At 44.6% G+C, this 18,783-nt stretch overlaps 1 protein-coding gene across 1 annotated transcript in view; it reads right to left on the bottom strand.

The window, feature by feature from the left end:
* Window positions 1-263: 263 nt before the first annotated feature.
* The window catches only part of mycbpap (mycbp associated protein), a gene marked incomplete at both ends in the record, with an annotated part of 22,334 nt that continues 3,814 nt past the window's right edge, over window positions 264-18,783 (bottom strand). Inside the window, 12 exons of the mRNA XM_083764524.1 lie at window positions 264-362; window positions 1,946-1,968; window positions 4,928-5,108; window positions 6,333-6,460; window positions 8,422-8,549; window positions 11,619-11,764; window positions 11,910-12,008; window positions 13,753-13,899; window positions 14,080-14,267; window positions 14,498-14,690; window positions 15,342-15,450; window positions 15,988-16,097. Coding sequence (XP_083620650.1) covers window positions 264-362; window positions 1,946-1,968; window positions 4,928-5,108; window positions 6,333-6,460; window positions 8,422-8,549; window positions 11,619-11,764; window positions 11,910-12,008; window positions 13,753-13,899; window positions 14,080-14,267; window positions 14,498-14,690; window positions 15,342-15,450; window positions 15,988-16,097 — 1,551 coding nt within the window. The remainder of the gene's footprint in view (window positions 363-1,945; window positions 1,969-4,927; window positions 5,109-6,332; window positions 6,461-8,421; window positions 8,550-11,618; window positions 11,765-11,909; window positions 12,009-13,752; window positions 13,900-14,079; window positions 14,268-14,497; window positions 14,691-15,341; window positions 15,451-15,987; window positions 16,098-18,783) is intronic.

Here is an 18,783-nt window from a genome sequence, read left to right as displayed (position 1 = left end):
GATTGGACTAGGCATTAATCTCCCCAGAATCACTTGATTCTATATTTTGACCTTTATATGGTACTAAGGGACTCCCAAAGACATTGTTGCGACCTCGCGCTGGAGCGCATGAATAATATCACCATCGGAATACCCCGTTTCCCCTCTCCAAGCTCTTGAACCATGTGACGCCATATCAGTATCGCCCACATGGCGGTTTGCAGAGAATGTATCTGTGAACCTGTCATTAGGGGGGGGGGGGGAGGGGCGAAGAATCGGAAGAACTAGGGCATGCAGTCCGCTCCGACTAAGAGCTGGTTGACTGTCCAAAAGAACTCTCGCAGATTCAGTTCCGACAAAGAGCTGATGGCGAGCCAGAAGAACTGCTCCAAAAATGAACACTCATGTGGTCAAATGACACATCTCGCCGGCCAGGAGGCTGCAACGGTTTGCTGGGTCGGTTGCCGGCCCCGAAGATATCTTCATCATCATCATCATCATCAAGAGAGAAAAGCCATTCTTTCTCTTTCCCACGAGTACCATCTAAATAAGGATTTTATGCCTAGTAAAGTTGAAATCATTGTTTTATTTTTATTTTTCATTGTTCCTGTTGCCATTCTGTTCCTGTTTGATTCATTGTTAAAGTAAAGTTTCCCCTGAGGATTTGATATTGTCAAAGGTCACATGACCATTCGCCCACAAAATGCGATGGAGTTGATAGATATATTTGGTCTAGTTTGTGGGTGAATGGCCTTTTGACCTTTTGACCTTTTAATCTAATTGCCCTGTGACTGACATTTGATGTCCGGCTGTCCCACTGACGTTAAAATAGTATGGTTCTGGCCCTGCCGGAGTCTCGATAGTAGCCCTTTTCCCTAGCCAGCGTTGGTAGATAAGAATTGTTTTGTTTTCGTTGGCCAAAACACCCAGCCTCTGTGTTTTTGCCCTTGAAAGTTAGTATTCGCTCTAACAGACTGGTAAACTGCACTCAATGACGTTCTGCCTTGTCACCTGATTCCACTAACTGATATTCCTATCAGGACTATCTCTGCCCCGTGAGATATTTTCTGTATGCAATATTCAGTGACGTCTTGCATTATCTGTCCATTTGTTAACAAATATGTTTTTTAACCTTGTTGTTCAACACATTGTCCGGTGTATTGATTACGGTATGCTATATCAACCATGTTTAATTGAACATGGTCAGAGATCGTTGTGAAACGCTGTCCGGATGACATGTCTTCTTCTCTCCCGGAACAATGGTGAATATATCTGATCGAACCTCCCTCTAAGTTCTGCTTGTCTGAGTTCTCTTTCTTGTGTCCGTCAATTCATTCTAAGGTATATTGGTTAACTCTGTTATACTCTGACTTTTACTCATCATAGCCTAAATGGTTTTTATATCCATTTCTGTAAAGTTACAAGCCCTCTGCTTCTATTCTGGTAAAGAGTATTTATGGTACTTAGATTACTTTCTAGAGTATTTATTCAGTTCCGGTGCTCCAGAGCTCTCTCTAGCTCTAGCTCTCAAGCTATCGATCCTAAGCTATTGTTTAATATTATTAATACAGTCCTATACAGTCCTTACATAGTATCATTATTTTAAAGATGGATTCCATTTAAAATTATCCATCAATATGGTTTTCTTAAAATCAAGAGAGACAGCGGTCTGGCCCATGTCATGTAACAGCATAAACAGTAAAGCAATATATAACAGTCTCTTGATGTATAATTCGCAGTTTAGCATAAACCCCGATATAATTCATTTTACTACCACTACTACTAGTAGTATTGTTATCACTACGTGTACTGTTATTCACAGTGTCCTGTTACCATGGCACCCTGGGAATAATAGCACCTTGCCTCTTTTAATGTCTTATTTAATTCTCCCTTTTATCCCTATTCAGTTCACTAAGGCTCCTTCGAGAAAAAGTGATAGAATGTGTTGGCCTGCGAAAACACATACCTCAGCAAAGAAGAGCTGAAGAACTGCATACAAACACAAGAAGGAAGAGGATGTGTTTTCTTAATGTGTGTGTGTGTGTGTGTGTGTGTGTGTGTGTGTGTGTGTGCATGCGAGAGAGAGAGAGAGAGGGAATGAAGGGCACAGAAATGAAAGTAAAGATCAGCAACTTCAATCAGTATCACCTTTCTGCTATATCATCTTTGGCTCTGTGCTCTAACAAATGTGCACGCATGCACGCCACACACGCATACATGCACACACACACACACACACACACACACACACACACACACACACACACACACACACACACACACACACACTCTTCCTTCTTCTTTCTTGTGTTTGTATGCAGTTCCTCAGCTCTTCTTTGCTGAGGTATGTATTTGCAGGTCTATCACATTTTTTTCGAAGGAGCATCCTTAGTGAACTGAATAGGGATAAAAAGGAGCATTAAAGTCCACTGCTCTTTAGAATAATGTAATGTCCCAATCCACAGAGAAAGCTGGTCGTTGAAACCATATTGTGGTTTAATTCTGAAACCTGAGTTGAGCAGCAGCAGCCTGCGTTGACTAAAACTATGACGAAAAATGTTCGTCAACTACATTTTTTCATTGACGAAAACTACCGGTAAATGGAAACTAAATGAAAACTAAGCCGGTAACGATGACTAAATATATTGGCAAATGTCATTTTACACTTGGTTGCATGTTGAAAATAGCAGATCTACAAGCTTACACCGCGTCAAGCTGCAACGTGTTGTGAGCTTGTAGATTGGCTATTTTCAGCAAGTGTAAAATCAGCCATTACGGCGGTTATCAAGGCCCGCCAAAATACATTTTAGTCGACTAAATCACCTGTAGATTTAGTCGACTAAAATCTTATGATATTTAGTCGACTAAAACTAGACTAACACTAAAACATTCCGGGTGACTAAAATGTGACTGAAACTAAGTGAAAACTATTCAAGAGACTATATGACTAAAACTAAAATCAAATGCTGCCAAAAACAACACTGCTATCCTCTGCAGTGACTGAGTGATGTTCACAATATGGACTGTGCATGTCTGTGTCTGTGTGTGTGTGTGTGTGTGTGTGTGTGTGTGTGTGTGTGTGTGTGTGTGTGTGTGTGTGTGTGTGTGTGTGTGTGTGTGTGTGTGTGTGTGTGGAGGAGAGGAGAGCGTGGTACCAGCCTCTCTACGTCATCCACGCTGCTTAAAACATGCGCATGGGCACTGGGACAGGCAGGTGCGTTTGACAGGTGGTGATACAGCCAGGGCGTCCATGCTGCTGTTCTCTGGCTCTGCATAGTAGCTACAGTAGGCTGCATTACCGGGCCTGGCCGGCCCTGAGTGAGACCCCTCCTCTGCCCTGAGTGCCCTCCACTCCACTCCACACACACACGCCCCCTCGTACAGTCCACTGACTCACCGTAGGTGTATGTATACCGGTAGGCTAGTATGTGCAGTCCATGTGTACATTCTTACACAATAATAAGCTAAGGGCAGGTCAACGCATTGTTCGAGTTGTCAGGAAAACACCTTCTGCACTAACAGTATATAAATATAGATAGGCATAGGCCTATGTTAATATAGACTATTAAATACAACGTTTTTGGTCAATTTAAAAAATGAAATAAAGTAAAACATATAATATGCCTATAGCCTAATCATAGTTAAAAAAATATATATATAATTTTTATTCATTTTTCACCGCAGGCTGCCTATATGTGCTTACCGTGAGCACTCATCTCCTATAGTGCCTTCCACACCGCGTCTCTCTGCTTCGTCCTGCTCTGCTACTCCACAGCGTCGACCTGTCCGCTGGAACAGACCCGTATCAGGAGCCTAGGATACCGACCGGCTGAACTACCGCTCACTCCCGCCGTTGACCGGTAAATGTAGGAGGCCAAGCAGCGCCTCTCTGCGTTTTGAAGATCCGTGAACGGAGCGAGAAGGGGGAACGCCAGTCCGACGGACGGGATGCTGCAGGCCGGCCTTGCAGCAGCCTGCTACCCGGTCCCCGTTCAGCGGAGTGGTACAGGAGGAGCCGGATGGAAGCCGATCGGCCAGACGTGAAATCCGCATACGCATAGGACAAGGATAACCCAGCGGCGTGCACGCCAGAGCCGCTCATCTCTCACTCAATCACTCGCACACTCGGGCACCCCCTCCCCCCCCCCCCCACACACACACACGCACACAGGCACCGCACAGCATACCGGCAGCTAGCCATGCAGGCAGGCAGGCAGGCACGCATACACAGCACACATACACAACACAACAACGACAACGGGGTGCGAGAGCGGCGGGGGCGTGCACGCGTGGTTTGCGGAGTCAGCGGTCCCGTTAGCTCTGGTCCATAGCTCTAATGCCTTCAATGCAACGGCATCATGAGCAGTAAGGCTATGGACCAGAGCTACGGTCCCGCACTCCCGTTAATGAGCGAGCGTCAGTGTGTGCGTGAGAGAGCGTGTGTGTGTGTGTGTGTGTGTGTGTGTGTGTGTGTGTGTGTGTGTGTGTGTGTGTGTGTGTGTGTGTGCGTGTGCGCGCGCGCTACCGTGTGTGCTTTTGCTTTGGCATTAATGTAAACGTATTCTCGTTTTCTCATGCCGATAAAGCCCTTTGCATTGAATAGAATAGAATTGTGTGCGTGCGCACGTGTGCTGTTTTAATATACATTTTTATTTTAGACATTTATTACAATACAAAGTACTGGATATAAATGAACACTATATTTTTGACAATTGTGTCTCCTTAAGTTCCTCCACCAGGTCACACAGAGAGTCCACCAGACCTGCCATCAGAACATGCACCTATAGACAGACAGACAGACAATGCAGGTCAGCATGTTTTGCTACAATTACAACCACCAATATTATAAATACAATAACTATATGAAGAATACGCAAACAAAACTTGTACGTGTGCACGCGCGTATACACACACACACACACACACACACACACACACACACACACACAGGAAGCACTGGCCTGCTGGTGCAGAAGTTTCCTGTATTTGTCCCTGATTTCTGGTCTGACGCTGTGGGGGTGCTGCTGGTCTATGGTCAGTGACGACACTTTAGCCTGATTCTTCTCCCCCTGCTTCCCCCCGAGCTGCTTCCCCCCCTCCAAGGCTCCCTGTCCCTTCTTGCTGCGCTCCTGTTCACAGGGTGGACAGACAGACAGACAGACATGTTACATCCAAGAGGCCAGTCGTTGCATCATCATAATCCGGATCTAACAGTGTAAAGGCTCATACATAACGGCCTACCGGTGTCTGGTGAGGTGACCACCGCTCCGGTGGTGAGCTGACCACCGGAGCTGAAATAACGTTGAGTGGTGGTGAGTAAAAACAGAGAGAAGGGCTGGAGCGGTGGCGGTGGTTTGCTCTTCACCGATTTTTGGTGGTTATAGTGACCACCGAACTACAACATGACTCCTTGACATGGACAGAAATCATGAGTTTTGGATCATTTGTGAAGGCTGTGGATGGCGATGTCTGGTACAGGACTACAGGTGCCATGAATTCAACATTGTGGACACAGGCGGAGAGCAGGTGTGCATTCTCACACATTTCTCTGTTACCATGGCACCCAGTGATTAATAGTCTGTGGCGCATCTATGAGTCAATCGCCATGAAGAGACAGAGGGAGAAAGTCAGACAAATAAAGTCAGTGACAGACCATCTTTCAGACTAGTATGGTTATAGACTGGTTATAAGTATCAAATTCTCTCCAAACTGTATACAAGTTTTAGACCTGCGATTTTGTATTATTAATATGAACCATTTTGGGTCACTGAGCTGGTCTTTTTTTATAAATGTTTTTTTTTTTTTTTTGGCCTTTATTTTATATTTTTTATAGAGGGACAGACAGTAGGCTGACAGGAATTGAGGAGAGAGATGGGGGAATGTCATGCAGTAAGGGCCGTCGGGATCGGGAATCGAACCTGCGGCACAATGACTGGATTACCAGCCAAGGTGCCTGGACTGGACCGCTGAGCCACGGCACTGAGCTGTTCTAACTAACTAACTGACTAACTAACTAACTTACTAAAAAATTGATAGAAAATAGACAATAGGCTATTAACTGTAGCCTAATAATTCTAATATTTGTCTGTGAGTTATGAGCTTAATGAGCCAACAATTAGTAATAAGGATGACCCTATGAAGGTATGAATCAAAGCAGGTTTGATGTGGGATGCGTAACACTGTAATGTACAGTAGTTAGTTACACACACAAATGCACACCAAGAAAGGCATTTTCTCATGTTCTCAATCAATATCCTTATATAGCTATCTGCTGCCACCCAGTGGCATGAGATGGTATTGTTTTGTCATACACATCCTGTAGTACACACATGCATGCACAGTTTTTGTCGGACCTCTGGCAATTTCTCTTTTGCCGACTTAGAAGCTCCTTTTTTGTCTCCTTTCTTTTTCTCCTCCTCAGTGGCGGCCATCCCTCCCTTTTTCTCAGTCTTCTCTTGTTTCTTGAGCTTGTCCTCTGAATCTAGATCACATCACAATTCAGTGGTACTTAGGTCCATATTAGTGTGTGTGTGTGTGTGTGTGTGTGTGTGTGTGTGTGTGTGTGTGTGTGTGTGTGTGTGTGTGTGTGTGTGTGTGTGTGTGTGTGTGTGTTTGTGTGCGTGCGACGGGCAAAATACATTGAAAATGTATTTTGATACAAAATACAAATACTGGGTCGAAAAATGTATCTAAATACAAAATACAAATACTGGTCTGAGAAATGTATTTGAGATACAAATACGTATTTTGTATTTTGAAAATACATGAAAATACATTTTCATGAACATGACATGAATTGTGTATAATGATAAGTAAATTCATAATTGATTGCCAAATATTAAATTAATGACCTGTCAGAATGTCTAATACATTGAAGATTATTAAGAATGATACACTTTATATTTTAAGCAAATAAAACAGGACCCACAAAGGAATGGTAACTCAGAACAACTGAAGGCCCGCCCTACTCTGCCTCTCATTTGTGGTTCAATTTGAGTGTGTAAGCCAATCAGAAGGCGGAATAGAAGTGACATCACACATTGTGTTGTGTTGTGTGTATGGGTCAGGGGGGCAGTCAGACAGATATTTTGTGAAGCCACTAAGGAAATCGGGACTTCCTGAAAGTTCATATAATGGCCTGTTGTGGCGCTGTCATTGGGCCCAAAAAAACCCATAGCTCCATAGAGGCCCATGTATTTGGGCCCAACTTCGTCCTAGACTGTATTACCTTAATAAACATGGTCATGAATACTTTCTGCTTCCAGTCACTAGTTTAAAGTCTCATTTCTCATGTCATAATATTCTTTTTGGAAAATTATGGTCCCATTTATTAAAAAAATGACCATAAAGTCGCGTATGTTCTGAGGGGCGTGGCTACCATTACAGTCTATGAACGGGAGCCACCCCCCGTTCAGTCAAAATAAAAACCAACGAAGAGTAAGGGGGGAAGTCCCGCCTCGTTGTCTGGGCCAGCCAATGGCCAGCTGGGCCAAAACGGATCTAGAAATATGGTGACTTACAGTGCAAGGAATTACAGGCTTCATTTTACGTCCATGTTAGACCTGGGGAATGCTTTGTCCATGTACAGTCTATGGTATGGGTGTGTTTTGCCCATAGACTGTAAAAAATATGGACAAAGCGTTCCCCGGGTCTAACATGGACATAAAATGAAGCCTGTAATTCCTTGCACTGTAAGTCGCCATATTTCTAGATCCGTTTTGGCCCAGCTGGCCATTGGCTGGCTCCGTTTTGGCCCAGCTGGCCATTGGCTGGCCCAGACAACGAGGCGGGACTTCCCCCCTTACTCTTCGTTGGTTTTTATTTTGACTGAACGGGGGGTGGCTCCCGTTCATAGACTGTAACGGTAGCCACGCCCCTCAGAACGACAGAGCGACTTTATGGTAATTTTGTTAATAAATGGGACCATCATTTTCCAAAATGAATATTATGACATGATAAATGAGACTTTAAACTAGTGACTGGAAGCAGAAAGTATTCATGACCATGTTTATTAAGGTAATACAGTCTAGGTGAAGTTGGGCCCAAATACATGGGCCTCTATGGAGCTATGGGTTTTTTTGGGCCCAATGACAGCGCCACAACAGGACATTATATGAACTTTCAGGAAGTCCCGATTTCCTTAGTGGCTTCACGAAATATCTGTCTGACTGCCCCCCTGGTTTTGCCCCTACAGTTTTAACCTGAGGCAGTGTAAATGTCCATTTGAGAATAAAATTACATTAAAACAAAAAAAGTATTTTATGTATTTGAAATACAGAAAATACTCAATCTGAAAGTATTTAGATACAAAATACATCTCATTTCTTCCATCCCAGCGAAATACAAATTACAAAATACAAAAAAGGATTTCAAATACGTATTTCCCATCTCAGCGTGCGTGCACTGCGTGTGCGTGTGCATGCTCGTGAGTGTGAAACTCACATGCATCAGTGATTTGTGGGTGCTGTGATTGTTCTGTCCATGTATCTGTCTCTGGGAGCCCCAGTAGTTGTCTGAGCCTCACAGCCTCAGCAGCCATTCTGTCCAGTAGCTCCCTCCACAGCTGCCGCCTGCAGAGAAAGAGAGAGAGATAAAGCATGTATCAAAACAAATGTATAAACTGACTAAAACCGAAGTAAACAGCAAGACGTGTTCTTCTAATAACACTTCCCTGTGAATAACATATTGACGATGACATACATCAATGAAGGAACGGCAGAATGGTGGAATGATATTATGATTTCACAAAATGTGAAGAAAAATAAATGAAAAACACAAAAAAACGTTATCACACAATAAAAGGACAACAACGACATAAATATATAATAAAATAAAATGCAGTGAGAAATAAAATAAAATAAACATTGTGGGAATCAACATTTAAAAATCATGGAATTGCCTTTCTATAAAAGTAAAAGTAGTGATTTGCAGTGGTTCCCCAAACTTGTTCATGTCAAGGACCTCCAAATTGACACTAATTAGCCTGCGACCCCCCATTTGAAAAGATATGCCATGCAGGGACCCCCATAAGAGAAGATTTGTACGGCTCTAGCAGTGATTCTCTGTTTAAATTCAAAGACCCCCAGTTTGACATGCATATTAGTCTGCAGACCCCCATTTAATGGCATTTCTAATTTCTATCTTTTTTATTTATTTATTTATTTATTTATTTATTTATTTATTTATTTATTTATTTATTTATTTATTTATTTATTTATTTATTTATTTATTTATTTATTTATTTTTATTTTTTGTTATTCATGTCCTCACTGTATTGCATTACTGCTTGTTTTTTTTAATGTCGTTGCCTTGCTTTTCTTTTATTCTCCATTGTTCTGTAAAGCACTTTGAGCTGCATTTCATGTCATGAAAGGTGCTATACAAATAAAGTTTTATTATTATTATTATTATTATTATCTCTGATACCCCAATTTATATTGTTAATTTAACTCTAACGCAGGGATGTCAAACTCAAATACACAGTGGGCCAAAATAAAGAAATTGGTACAAGTCGAGGGCCGGACTGTGTTTCAACACACGGGCCATTTTTGGAGGAGAGGGGTATAGCTGAAATTTGACCACAAGTGATATACTTTCACTGCTGATCAATAGTGAAGAGAAGACGCATGCTTGCGCTTGCGGGCCCTCGATACACGTGTGACAATGCACTCGCAGTGCATTGTGGGACTTGTAGTATTAAAGTGGTCCGTGCAATATACCAGAGGGCCAGTTCTAATACTAATTAAATATCATCCCGCGGGCCAAAGATAATTCATTCACGGGCCTGATTTGGCCCCCGGGCCTTGAGTTTGACATATATGCTCTAACGGGTCCATTTGGTTCCATTTGTACACTCTCAGAGTTACAGACTCAAAATGGTCGAATTTGGTTCCTAACTATCATTTAGCTGTGGACCCCATGGAACTCAACCTCAAGGACCCCTGGGGGTCCCTGGACCCCACTTTGGGAACCACTGATTTAGTGAGCCTGAGTTCCTCGGGCAGGTCGTTTCCAGATTCACGGAGCCAGAGCCGAAGAGTTTGATCAATCCTCAAGGGGGCCCCCCCCGTCCCCCCGCAGCCCCGCCTCCCCGCACCCCCCCCCCCCCCCCCCCCCCCCCGCCGCCCCGCCTCCCCGCACCCCCCCCCCCCCCCCCCCCCCCCCCCGCCGCCGCAACGCGGGAAAAAATACGTTGTTTTCGCTGGTACTTTTAAAGCAGCTTCTATAGGCCAATGTCCAAGCCAAGGTGAGGACTTTCTGGACTATATTATTATTATTATGAGAGAGAGAGAGAGAGAGAGGGAGAGAGAGATATAGAGAGATACGGAGGGAGAGAGAGAGAGAGGGAGATAGATCATAGGCGGCGGGTGCGTTTTACCTTTGGGTAGGCTTCGCGAGGCCGCCGCCGCAGATTTATTTATTTATTTATTTATTTCCCAAATGGTCTAAAAATGAGTTCTTTAGCATACTTTTACCAATGAATTAGCCTATACACAGACAGCGACTGATCAGCCTATTTTGGATGATATGGGTCTTTTCTCGAGTCAGTGTGTAGTCTCACTAGTCTGTGGTTAGGTCTCTTTGGTGAATTCTTGATCAGTGTTATTATGTCACGCCTCAAGATCAACTACAAAAGAAACCCGATTAGCACTTTTTAACACCTCTTGGACGGCCGGTGTCTCTCAAGACAGACTGTTGCCTGAGGAACAACAGGGGAGGCGCTGTTTTCCCGAATATTTGACGATGGGATTCTCAGATTGCCGGCGGAGAGGTCCAAAATGTTCGGAATTCCCAGAAAATATGTAATGTAAATGTAAAATGTCCACGAAAATCTTCATGGGGGCCGAAAGGGGCCCTAGGATTCTTCATGGGGGCCATGGCCCCGTGGCCCCCACAGACTCTACGTCGCTGCACGGAGCCCTGGCTGGCAGCAAAGACACGGTCAAGCCTCTGTTCAGGAACAACCAGCAGGTTGTTCCCTCGGGCTGTGCACAGCTGGCTCCATTTAGAAACTGGACTTTCTAGACTGAGAAACGTCTCAGTTTTGTTCTTTCTCTGACTGAACAGCAATGGAGTTTCAAGGAAAACAAAATGTGACTTCAGGTCAGGAGAAGTACCACCAGTAAGTGACCCATATAAATGGAATTTGATTTGATTTGATTTGATTTGATTTGATTTGATTTGATTTGATTTGATTTGATTTGATTTGATTTGATTTGATTTGATTTGGCACAGTATAGAATACAATAAAGCATACAAAAAAAGGAAAGTCCCAGTAGGAGGCAAGAAACCCTTGGGGGCTTATACGAGGCCTCTACCTATATAAGATACAATAAAGACAGAACAAGATATAAAGAATTTCCATGAGACATGATTGCAGTATATGAAAATATAAATGTAGATGTAATGCCTGTCTAGTGTTGTATTACAGTATTTGTGTAGCCTACTTGAGAATTTGTTTTTACTAAAGGCTTGGGGATGGACAATGACATTTTGACCACTGAAAAATCCTGTTCCCTCCCACTATTGAGTTTATTTAAACCAGCTGAGTGGGTGCTATCGACATTCTGAACCGGGTTCCCAGATTGCATGTGTAGTGTGGCATTTCGGTGATGGATGTGTGTCCGCATATATCTCACCCTATTGTTACCGATGTCAGAGGTGCGTGTTGGAGCAGTGGTCTAGATAGCTCCAGGAGCAGGGAGTTGAGCTGACACAGACCCCTGTCTCTAGTTAAGCTGTCCTGAGCAGAGTCCAGCTGCTTCTCAGGTAGAGACAACACTGCCTGCACAACAGCAACACAAGAAACGCCTTCACAACATGTGGCTTCAGGCCACAACAACAAGTCCTTCAGTCTTACAGAAGATTGCACACAGTTTACACACACATGCTTTCAAGTATTTTCAAAGGAATAGTTTATGACTCTCTACCTGTCTCAGTGTGTGAACAGAGAGATTCCAGATGCTTCCTGGAGACACCTCTTGCCACAGTCTCTTCAGCGCCTTTATTGGCTCAAAGTGGTACTGCAGCTAAAACAACGTTTTCACAGTGTTATGTCCAGACAGAAGTGGAAGTCACGCATTAGAATAGCACGAGAGGATCCTTTTGCTTGCAGTTTCAAAGGAAGAGTACAAGAATATACTACTTGGGAGGAGGCATGGGGAAATATATTTGAGTAAAAAAAGGAAACATTTGAAAGTAAAAGTAGGCGCTATTCACTTCAATGGAAGTAGTACCCCTTGCACTGTTCTTGTGGTAGCCTACCTCTGCGTCACTTCCCACGTCACGATAACCTGGATCCAGCCCGCCTGCAGTACCAGTTTTTGACCAGTAGGGATTGCCCAGCCATTCTGCAGGCTTAGTCAATATAGCCAAAAAACCTTCCAGCTGTTCTGGTTGCTTTTGCATGACCTGAATTATCATTTCAGTCACCAAGATCTTCTTCAAGGCCTTGTCTTGGTGAACAAAATTGTCACTGTATGCTTCATCTTATGACAACTGTTGAAGACAACATTAATGATCTCCTTATATGGGCATATGGGTCGGTGCAATGTAGGTCAGGTGTGAGGGCGTAGAGGCCTGGACCTCTGGTATTATAATACCTGGGTGGGGACTGGGGAGCACTAAAATTTGTTTTACTTTTTGGTTTGCTTGTTAGTGAAAGGGTGTTTAATCATGACATCACCACAACACTTTGTTCTATATACAATCTACCTACGTATTCACAATGCGGACAAAGTAATAGTCATAATGGTAGAGAAACATCAACCCCATGATGTGGGGCGTCACAAACTAAGGAACCAGAGAAGAAGAATGGACCTGAATGAACAAGATGGACCTGAAGTGAAAAGAAGAGGCGGTGAAACCAAGGGGCCAGCTATGCACTCCAATGTTGAAGCGCTGGGCCCTAGTGGTAAGAGGAAGGACTGCAGGCGGACCCGTGGATTCTTGACGAGGAAACCCCGTGCAACCGAGCGCCCAATGTTAAAGCCCAGCTGCACTTCCGCATTTCCGGACTTCCGGACACCAACATTTGGTGTCCAAATGCTGAATCAGCGAAAAAATGCGGAAATAGACGGTACTTCCGGCAGCCTTCCGGGTGCTTCAAAACGCCACTGAGCAACTTCCACTGACATGAATAGCGGAGGGGGCGGAGCTTCGCGCCAGTTTAGTCTCTATCCTTTTAATACTCTATGGGTGAAACACGAGGAACAAGACACTGACACTGCTGCTGAAGAGGGAGAGAAGGAGGAAAATGAAGAGGATCCTGCAAAAACTGAAGAAGATGATGCTGCTATTGTACTGTAGCAGTGTCTGTTGGCACACAGACTGACACATGCACGTACTGTACTGTACGTACACATGCACGTACTGTACGTGCACACGCACACGCACGCGCACACACACGCACGCATGCGTGGATATTGTACTATTGTGATATGGCATAAGTGTTCTATAAAAATATAAATATCGGACCGGGAAAAATCGGTATCGGTAGATGCTCAAAATCAAATGATCAGAATCGGATCGGGGGCAAAAAGAAACATGATCAGGACATCCTCTATAATTCAATTATTACAATAAAAAAGATGCACGATTGAATAACAATATGCATCGTGTGAAGCATGTGAAAAGGAAACAGGGGTATCCCTGAACTATGTGCCTCAAACCTCCTGCATCAAAAGCAAAGGAATCATCATTCAACTGAAAGGCACAGGCACTACTGTATACCTTACTTTACTGTATAGTGTATACCACTACTATACTGTATACCTTGGGGTTTCTGCAGAGGAACTCTTGTTCTTCAGTAATGTACAGGTCAGCAGGAGAGCTACATCTCTCTGGGCTGCCAACTCCTTGCAGCAGCGAGTGTAGCAGCGACTGGCATGTTTTCTCAGCCACCCTTCTCTGCAGCTCCATCTGGACACACGCACGCACGCACGCACGCACGCACGCACGCACACACACACACACACACACACACACACACACACACACACCTTTTTTATTATCTTGTATTGCTATTGTTGAAGGTCTTGCAGACCATGTTACAACCAACATTTGGCTGTAACACACACACACACACACACACACACACACCTCTATAGCGTGTCTCTTTTCTGCCATAGTGTCCTGGTACACTGCCAGTCCCCGCAGTGTCACCTGCATTGAGGCTCCACCCAGCAGCACAGGGTGTGTGCTGAACTGCCACAGCTCTCTCTTGATGCCTGGGACCTCTGACTTGAACGTGAACTCCACTCGTTGCGTGTCTCCCGGTAGGATTACAGCTGCATGGGGTGGAACACAACATGCGTGTGAATGAAGGTTTGGCGTGACAATGAAACACTGATCACAGTACTATAGCTGACGTAGGAAGCGGGTAGCAGAAGCAGCAGCAGGTGTTTCTGGGTGTGAAGCGTGCGTGCGTGTGTGTGCGTGCGTGCGTGTGTGCGACTGTGCGTGCGTGTGCATGTGTGTGTGTATTTTCCCCAAGGCCTAATGTGCCTGTATGTACCACCTGTAGAGGAGTTGAAGTAGAAGTGTGGAGTGGTTGTTTGTGCCACCAGGTTAGGAAAGCTGCATGGCAGCTGCAGCTGCCGCCAGCTGTAGTAGACGGCGGTGCTGCCCTCATTGTGCAGCTCCAGATGAGACGAGGCTCTCTCTCCAGTCAGGGCCTCAAAGTTCATCCTGACACTGATCCCCGCCTCTCCCTGGATGGGGTTTATATACTCAGGTAAAAAATAATAATTCCAAAGTACAAATTATGAAGTACATCCGGCCCCTGAGTGACAGGCTACTTAAGTACAGTAGGCTATACTCAAGCAAATGTACTGAGTTACAGTTCACTGATGTTGAGACAGTGAGGGAACCAGGAGAGAAATCAGTGGTGTAAGGAAAAGGAGACATAACTTTCAATGGTGAAAGGCAGCAGGGCCATGTCATATTTCTGTCAGTCAGTGTTCAAATGAACAGGGAGACAGGGAGGGGAGGGGAGTGAGAGGGGATGACGTGCGCTAAAGAGCCTCTGTCTCATTTTGAACACGGATCAGCTGCTAGAACTATAGTCTATAACCATTTATGTGGTATGCTGCGCTGAGCGCTCACATCATTATTTAACTATTACCTGAAGGGGTTTATTTAGTAAAACAGGCTGCTGCTAAAACAGCCTCCATGGCAACACAACTGATCAATCAGATTCAAGTATTGCCCAGAGACTCCACTTACAGTAAGTGAGTGAGTGTCTAATTGGTCTAATGTCTAATTGGTCTAATTCAATTGGCGTAGATCTACGTCAAAGGCGGGGAATGGGTTAAGTCTTATAGTCTTGCAGAAAACAGGCATCATATAACACATACACATACCTGGTGGGAGGTGGAGCTGCCAGTCCAGTGGGCTGACTGGCCACAGAACCTCAGGGCCGGGATCAGCAGAGTGTCCAACATGATATCATCAGACCGAGCCAATGGATCACTGTAGAGAGGACCAATTTAACGGCCAGTTAGGAAGGGCGGCAATCATCAAAATATCCCTGCCTGCTGCTAGTCTTGGAGCCAGTCAGTCAGTTAACGAGTCACTCTTGTAGCTGTCAGTCAGTCAGTCAGTCAGTCAGTCAGTCAGTGTGAGCGCGGGCAGCAGGGCACAAAGGAAGCGGCAAGAAAGCGCTTAGAGCAGGCGTCTCTTCCTGGTTTTTAAACAGCTGGTGGATGGAAATGACACTCGCGCGCGGCTTCAACTTGTAGCGCCGCTGCATCGGCAATCGCTTCGTTTTTTTTTGCCGATGCAACAAGTTGAAGCTGTGCGTGAGCATCATTTCCATCCACCAGCTGTTTAAAACGGAGCTGTGCAACTATGCTTATTATTACACAGCGCTAGCCGCCCAACAGTGCCACCCCAGGTCACAGAGCGCTACTGCATTTGTCCGTGCTGAAATGGACACACACACACACACACACACACACACATAGCTGCGTCTAGGCACCGCTCAAAAACCCAGTCAGTCAATCTTACTGGTTAATTTCCTCCTCCCTCTGCGCCGCCTCCTCTTTGTCCTCGTCCAGTGACGGGATCTCACACACTGTGATATAAGTGATTGGTTTACCAGCCAACCCATCAATGTCCTGTACAGACAGAGTGAAACAAAACAGAGTGGGTACAAAGTACAAACCCAAACAAAACAGCATTATTCGAACGCTGTAGCGCTGCTGCTAGCACGTACTGTACAAAAACTATACAGCTTGGCAGAAAATCAAGCACCTTAAGCATGGTTTTTACTTGCACCAAATAAATAAACACCCAATATCTTCCTCTCACTCCTTCATCTTTCTCTGGTTCTCTCTTCCTTCTGCTTTCCATTCTAATGGAATCTTGTACAATCTTGTGCAATCTGCAAATAAAGGAGAAACAGCGCCCACTTTTCCTTTAGTCAATAGTCTGTCTCGAGAGACTAATCTTGTGTGACAGAGAGAGGGAAAAGGATGGCAATGAGAGCGCAGAATGGGTATGAACAGACAGAGTAGCGTGTAAAAACACTGAGGAGACGCCTGTTCTAGGCTCTTTTTAACGAGTTCCACCTGGGTAAATGCTTGGTGATTAACAAACACGAGGGGCAAGTGCAATGTGGGTTATAGATTCAATATGTTTGGGAAGTGCAATAATGTGGAGTTCTATTGTTGAGGTTTGATTGAATGCCTAACAATTGCCTGTGATGTGTTTCAGTAAGGATTGGGCTGGACCATGTCAGGATAGCAGGGAGGGTTAAGATGTGCTGTTGTGATTGATTATGTTGTAGTGTGAAGGACTTATTATATAACTTGTATAATTCATGTACTGTAGTTCCACAGAAACTTGTAACATTTGTATGGTTTAAGGTTATGTATTGTATTGTATGCTTATGTATTTATGGTATGTTCTCATTTGAGGACACCCCTGTAAATGGGATAGTCCATTCTCACTATCTCCAGCTGGGTATAAAAGGCTGCCATTTTGCCAGTGGACTGAAGTCTGTGCTGGGAGTAGAGAGCTTCCTGCATTTATGCCAGTTGGTAGTGCTCCTTTGGTGAATAAACATACCATTGGTTAACCTTTACCAATGCATCTGTACTGTTTCTCCAGCCACTAACACGGTCATTCCTACAGCGCTACTCTCTAGTCATACCTAACTACATAACTACAGATTGAGATCACCATACATGGGCATAGAAGGGACATGGGTACAACGGATACTCTGACAATGGGCACAACAGGTATTGCATAACCGGAGGGAGACTAAAACAAACAGATTAAAATGCTGTAAGGGCACTGAGGGAGACAAATGGAGAGTTCTGATCAACACCTGCTACTCAAGATGTTTAATTAGGTTTAATGGGCACTGCTTGTGCACAGATGTCCCCATGCAGGCATGTGTGTGAGATGTAGAACTGGCTGTGCCCCAGGACCCCCAGTGATAGAGTGATTGTCATGGTGCTCCAGGACCCCCAGTGATACAGTGATTGTCATGCTGAGAGCACCACAACACTGCTACTCCATGGCCGGGCACGCACAGCATCGGGTTTCATAAATGGCTGATTATACTTTAGAGTTTAGACCATGTAGCGGCAAAGGTATACGGTTCTGTCCAAAATACAATTTGCTGTACATGCACATGCATTCCACACATGCTACACTACAAATCAAAATGTTGATACTGCAAACGTGTCTTTACAGTCTTTTAACTATATAGCAGCGAATAGTGAGTGTGAGTGTGTGCCCTGTTGTGGCTAGTTAAGTGTTTACAGAATGGTTAAACACAGTGTGCCTTTGTTGTAGCGAGAATATAGGCTGGTTGGGAGCAGCAGGCTGGTTGTCAGCAGCAGCAGACAGAGTGCCATACAAAAATACTTATGTAACACTACCCATGTGCCAATTGTCAAAAACTAAACAAGAATTATCAAAATAAATCTTGAACTCCCTAATCCTAATGAGTTTCTAAAATCTTAACAAATTGCTGGACATTAACTTGATTGCAAACTAGTTGACAGGCTAGTAGCTGCGTTCAGTGTCATACATCATTGTTTTTAGAGCTAAGTCAGAAGCTGGCAGCACCGAGGAGAGTTGCCAGTAAACTCACCACTAAGAGCCGAGCAACTGTCTACAAGCTACAGGTGTCATGAAGTACGCCTCACTCAGCTGGATGATTGCTCCACCTACTGTAGGCTGTACATCTTGGTCTACTGGGCAATATTCAGAGGAAGGCCCTCTAAATAATAAGTTGACCAGGACACTGTGCCAGTACACAACTCTACATCACCAGCCTTAAGCCACCAAAGACACATTGCTGCCGCTCCAGTCCTGTACAAAATGCACACCCGCCACTGCCCTATAGGGACCTCAAGGATATGCTCCCTCCACCTTACGTCAGACAGCTAAACATGCACCCGCATATGCACAGCCACACCCCCCAGGCTCCAATATACACACATTGGAAGGAACCCTGTGCGGGGACTGCCCATAAGTCAGACATAACGTTAGTCAGACCTGTGTGGCCGGTTAAGACTCACCCGTGGCTTTAAAAATCACCCGTGGCTCCCGACATGCGTGGCGGGTTACAACTAATAGGCCTACGTGCTGAAGTTGATTCCATCACAGACAATGGCCTTCAAGCCTTTAATGCAGAGTTTATAGACATCTCCTGGCCACCCCTCACACTGACTGTTGAGCTGCAGTGAACTGTATGATCGGCCAACGGATATATTATCTTACTTATAGTTATTGTTCAGAATTGTATCTAATAAAAAAAATTAAAGTGCAGTGTAGACATTAGCGACT

This window comes from Protomyctophum parallelum (genome assembly GCF_964188405.1).
Source record: "Protomyctophum parallelum genome assembly, chromosome: 5".
Taxonomy (NCBI): domain Eukaryota; kingdom Metazoa; phylum Chordata; class Actinopteri; order Myctophiformes; family Myctophidae; genus Protomyctophum; species Protomyctophum parallelum.
The sequence above is the reverse complement of the archived record's forward strand: the minus strand, read 5'-3'. Positions and strand labels throughout refer to the sequence as shown.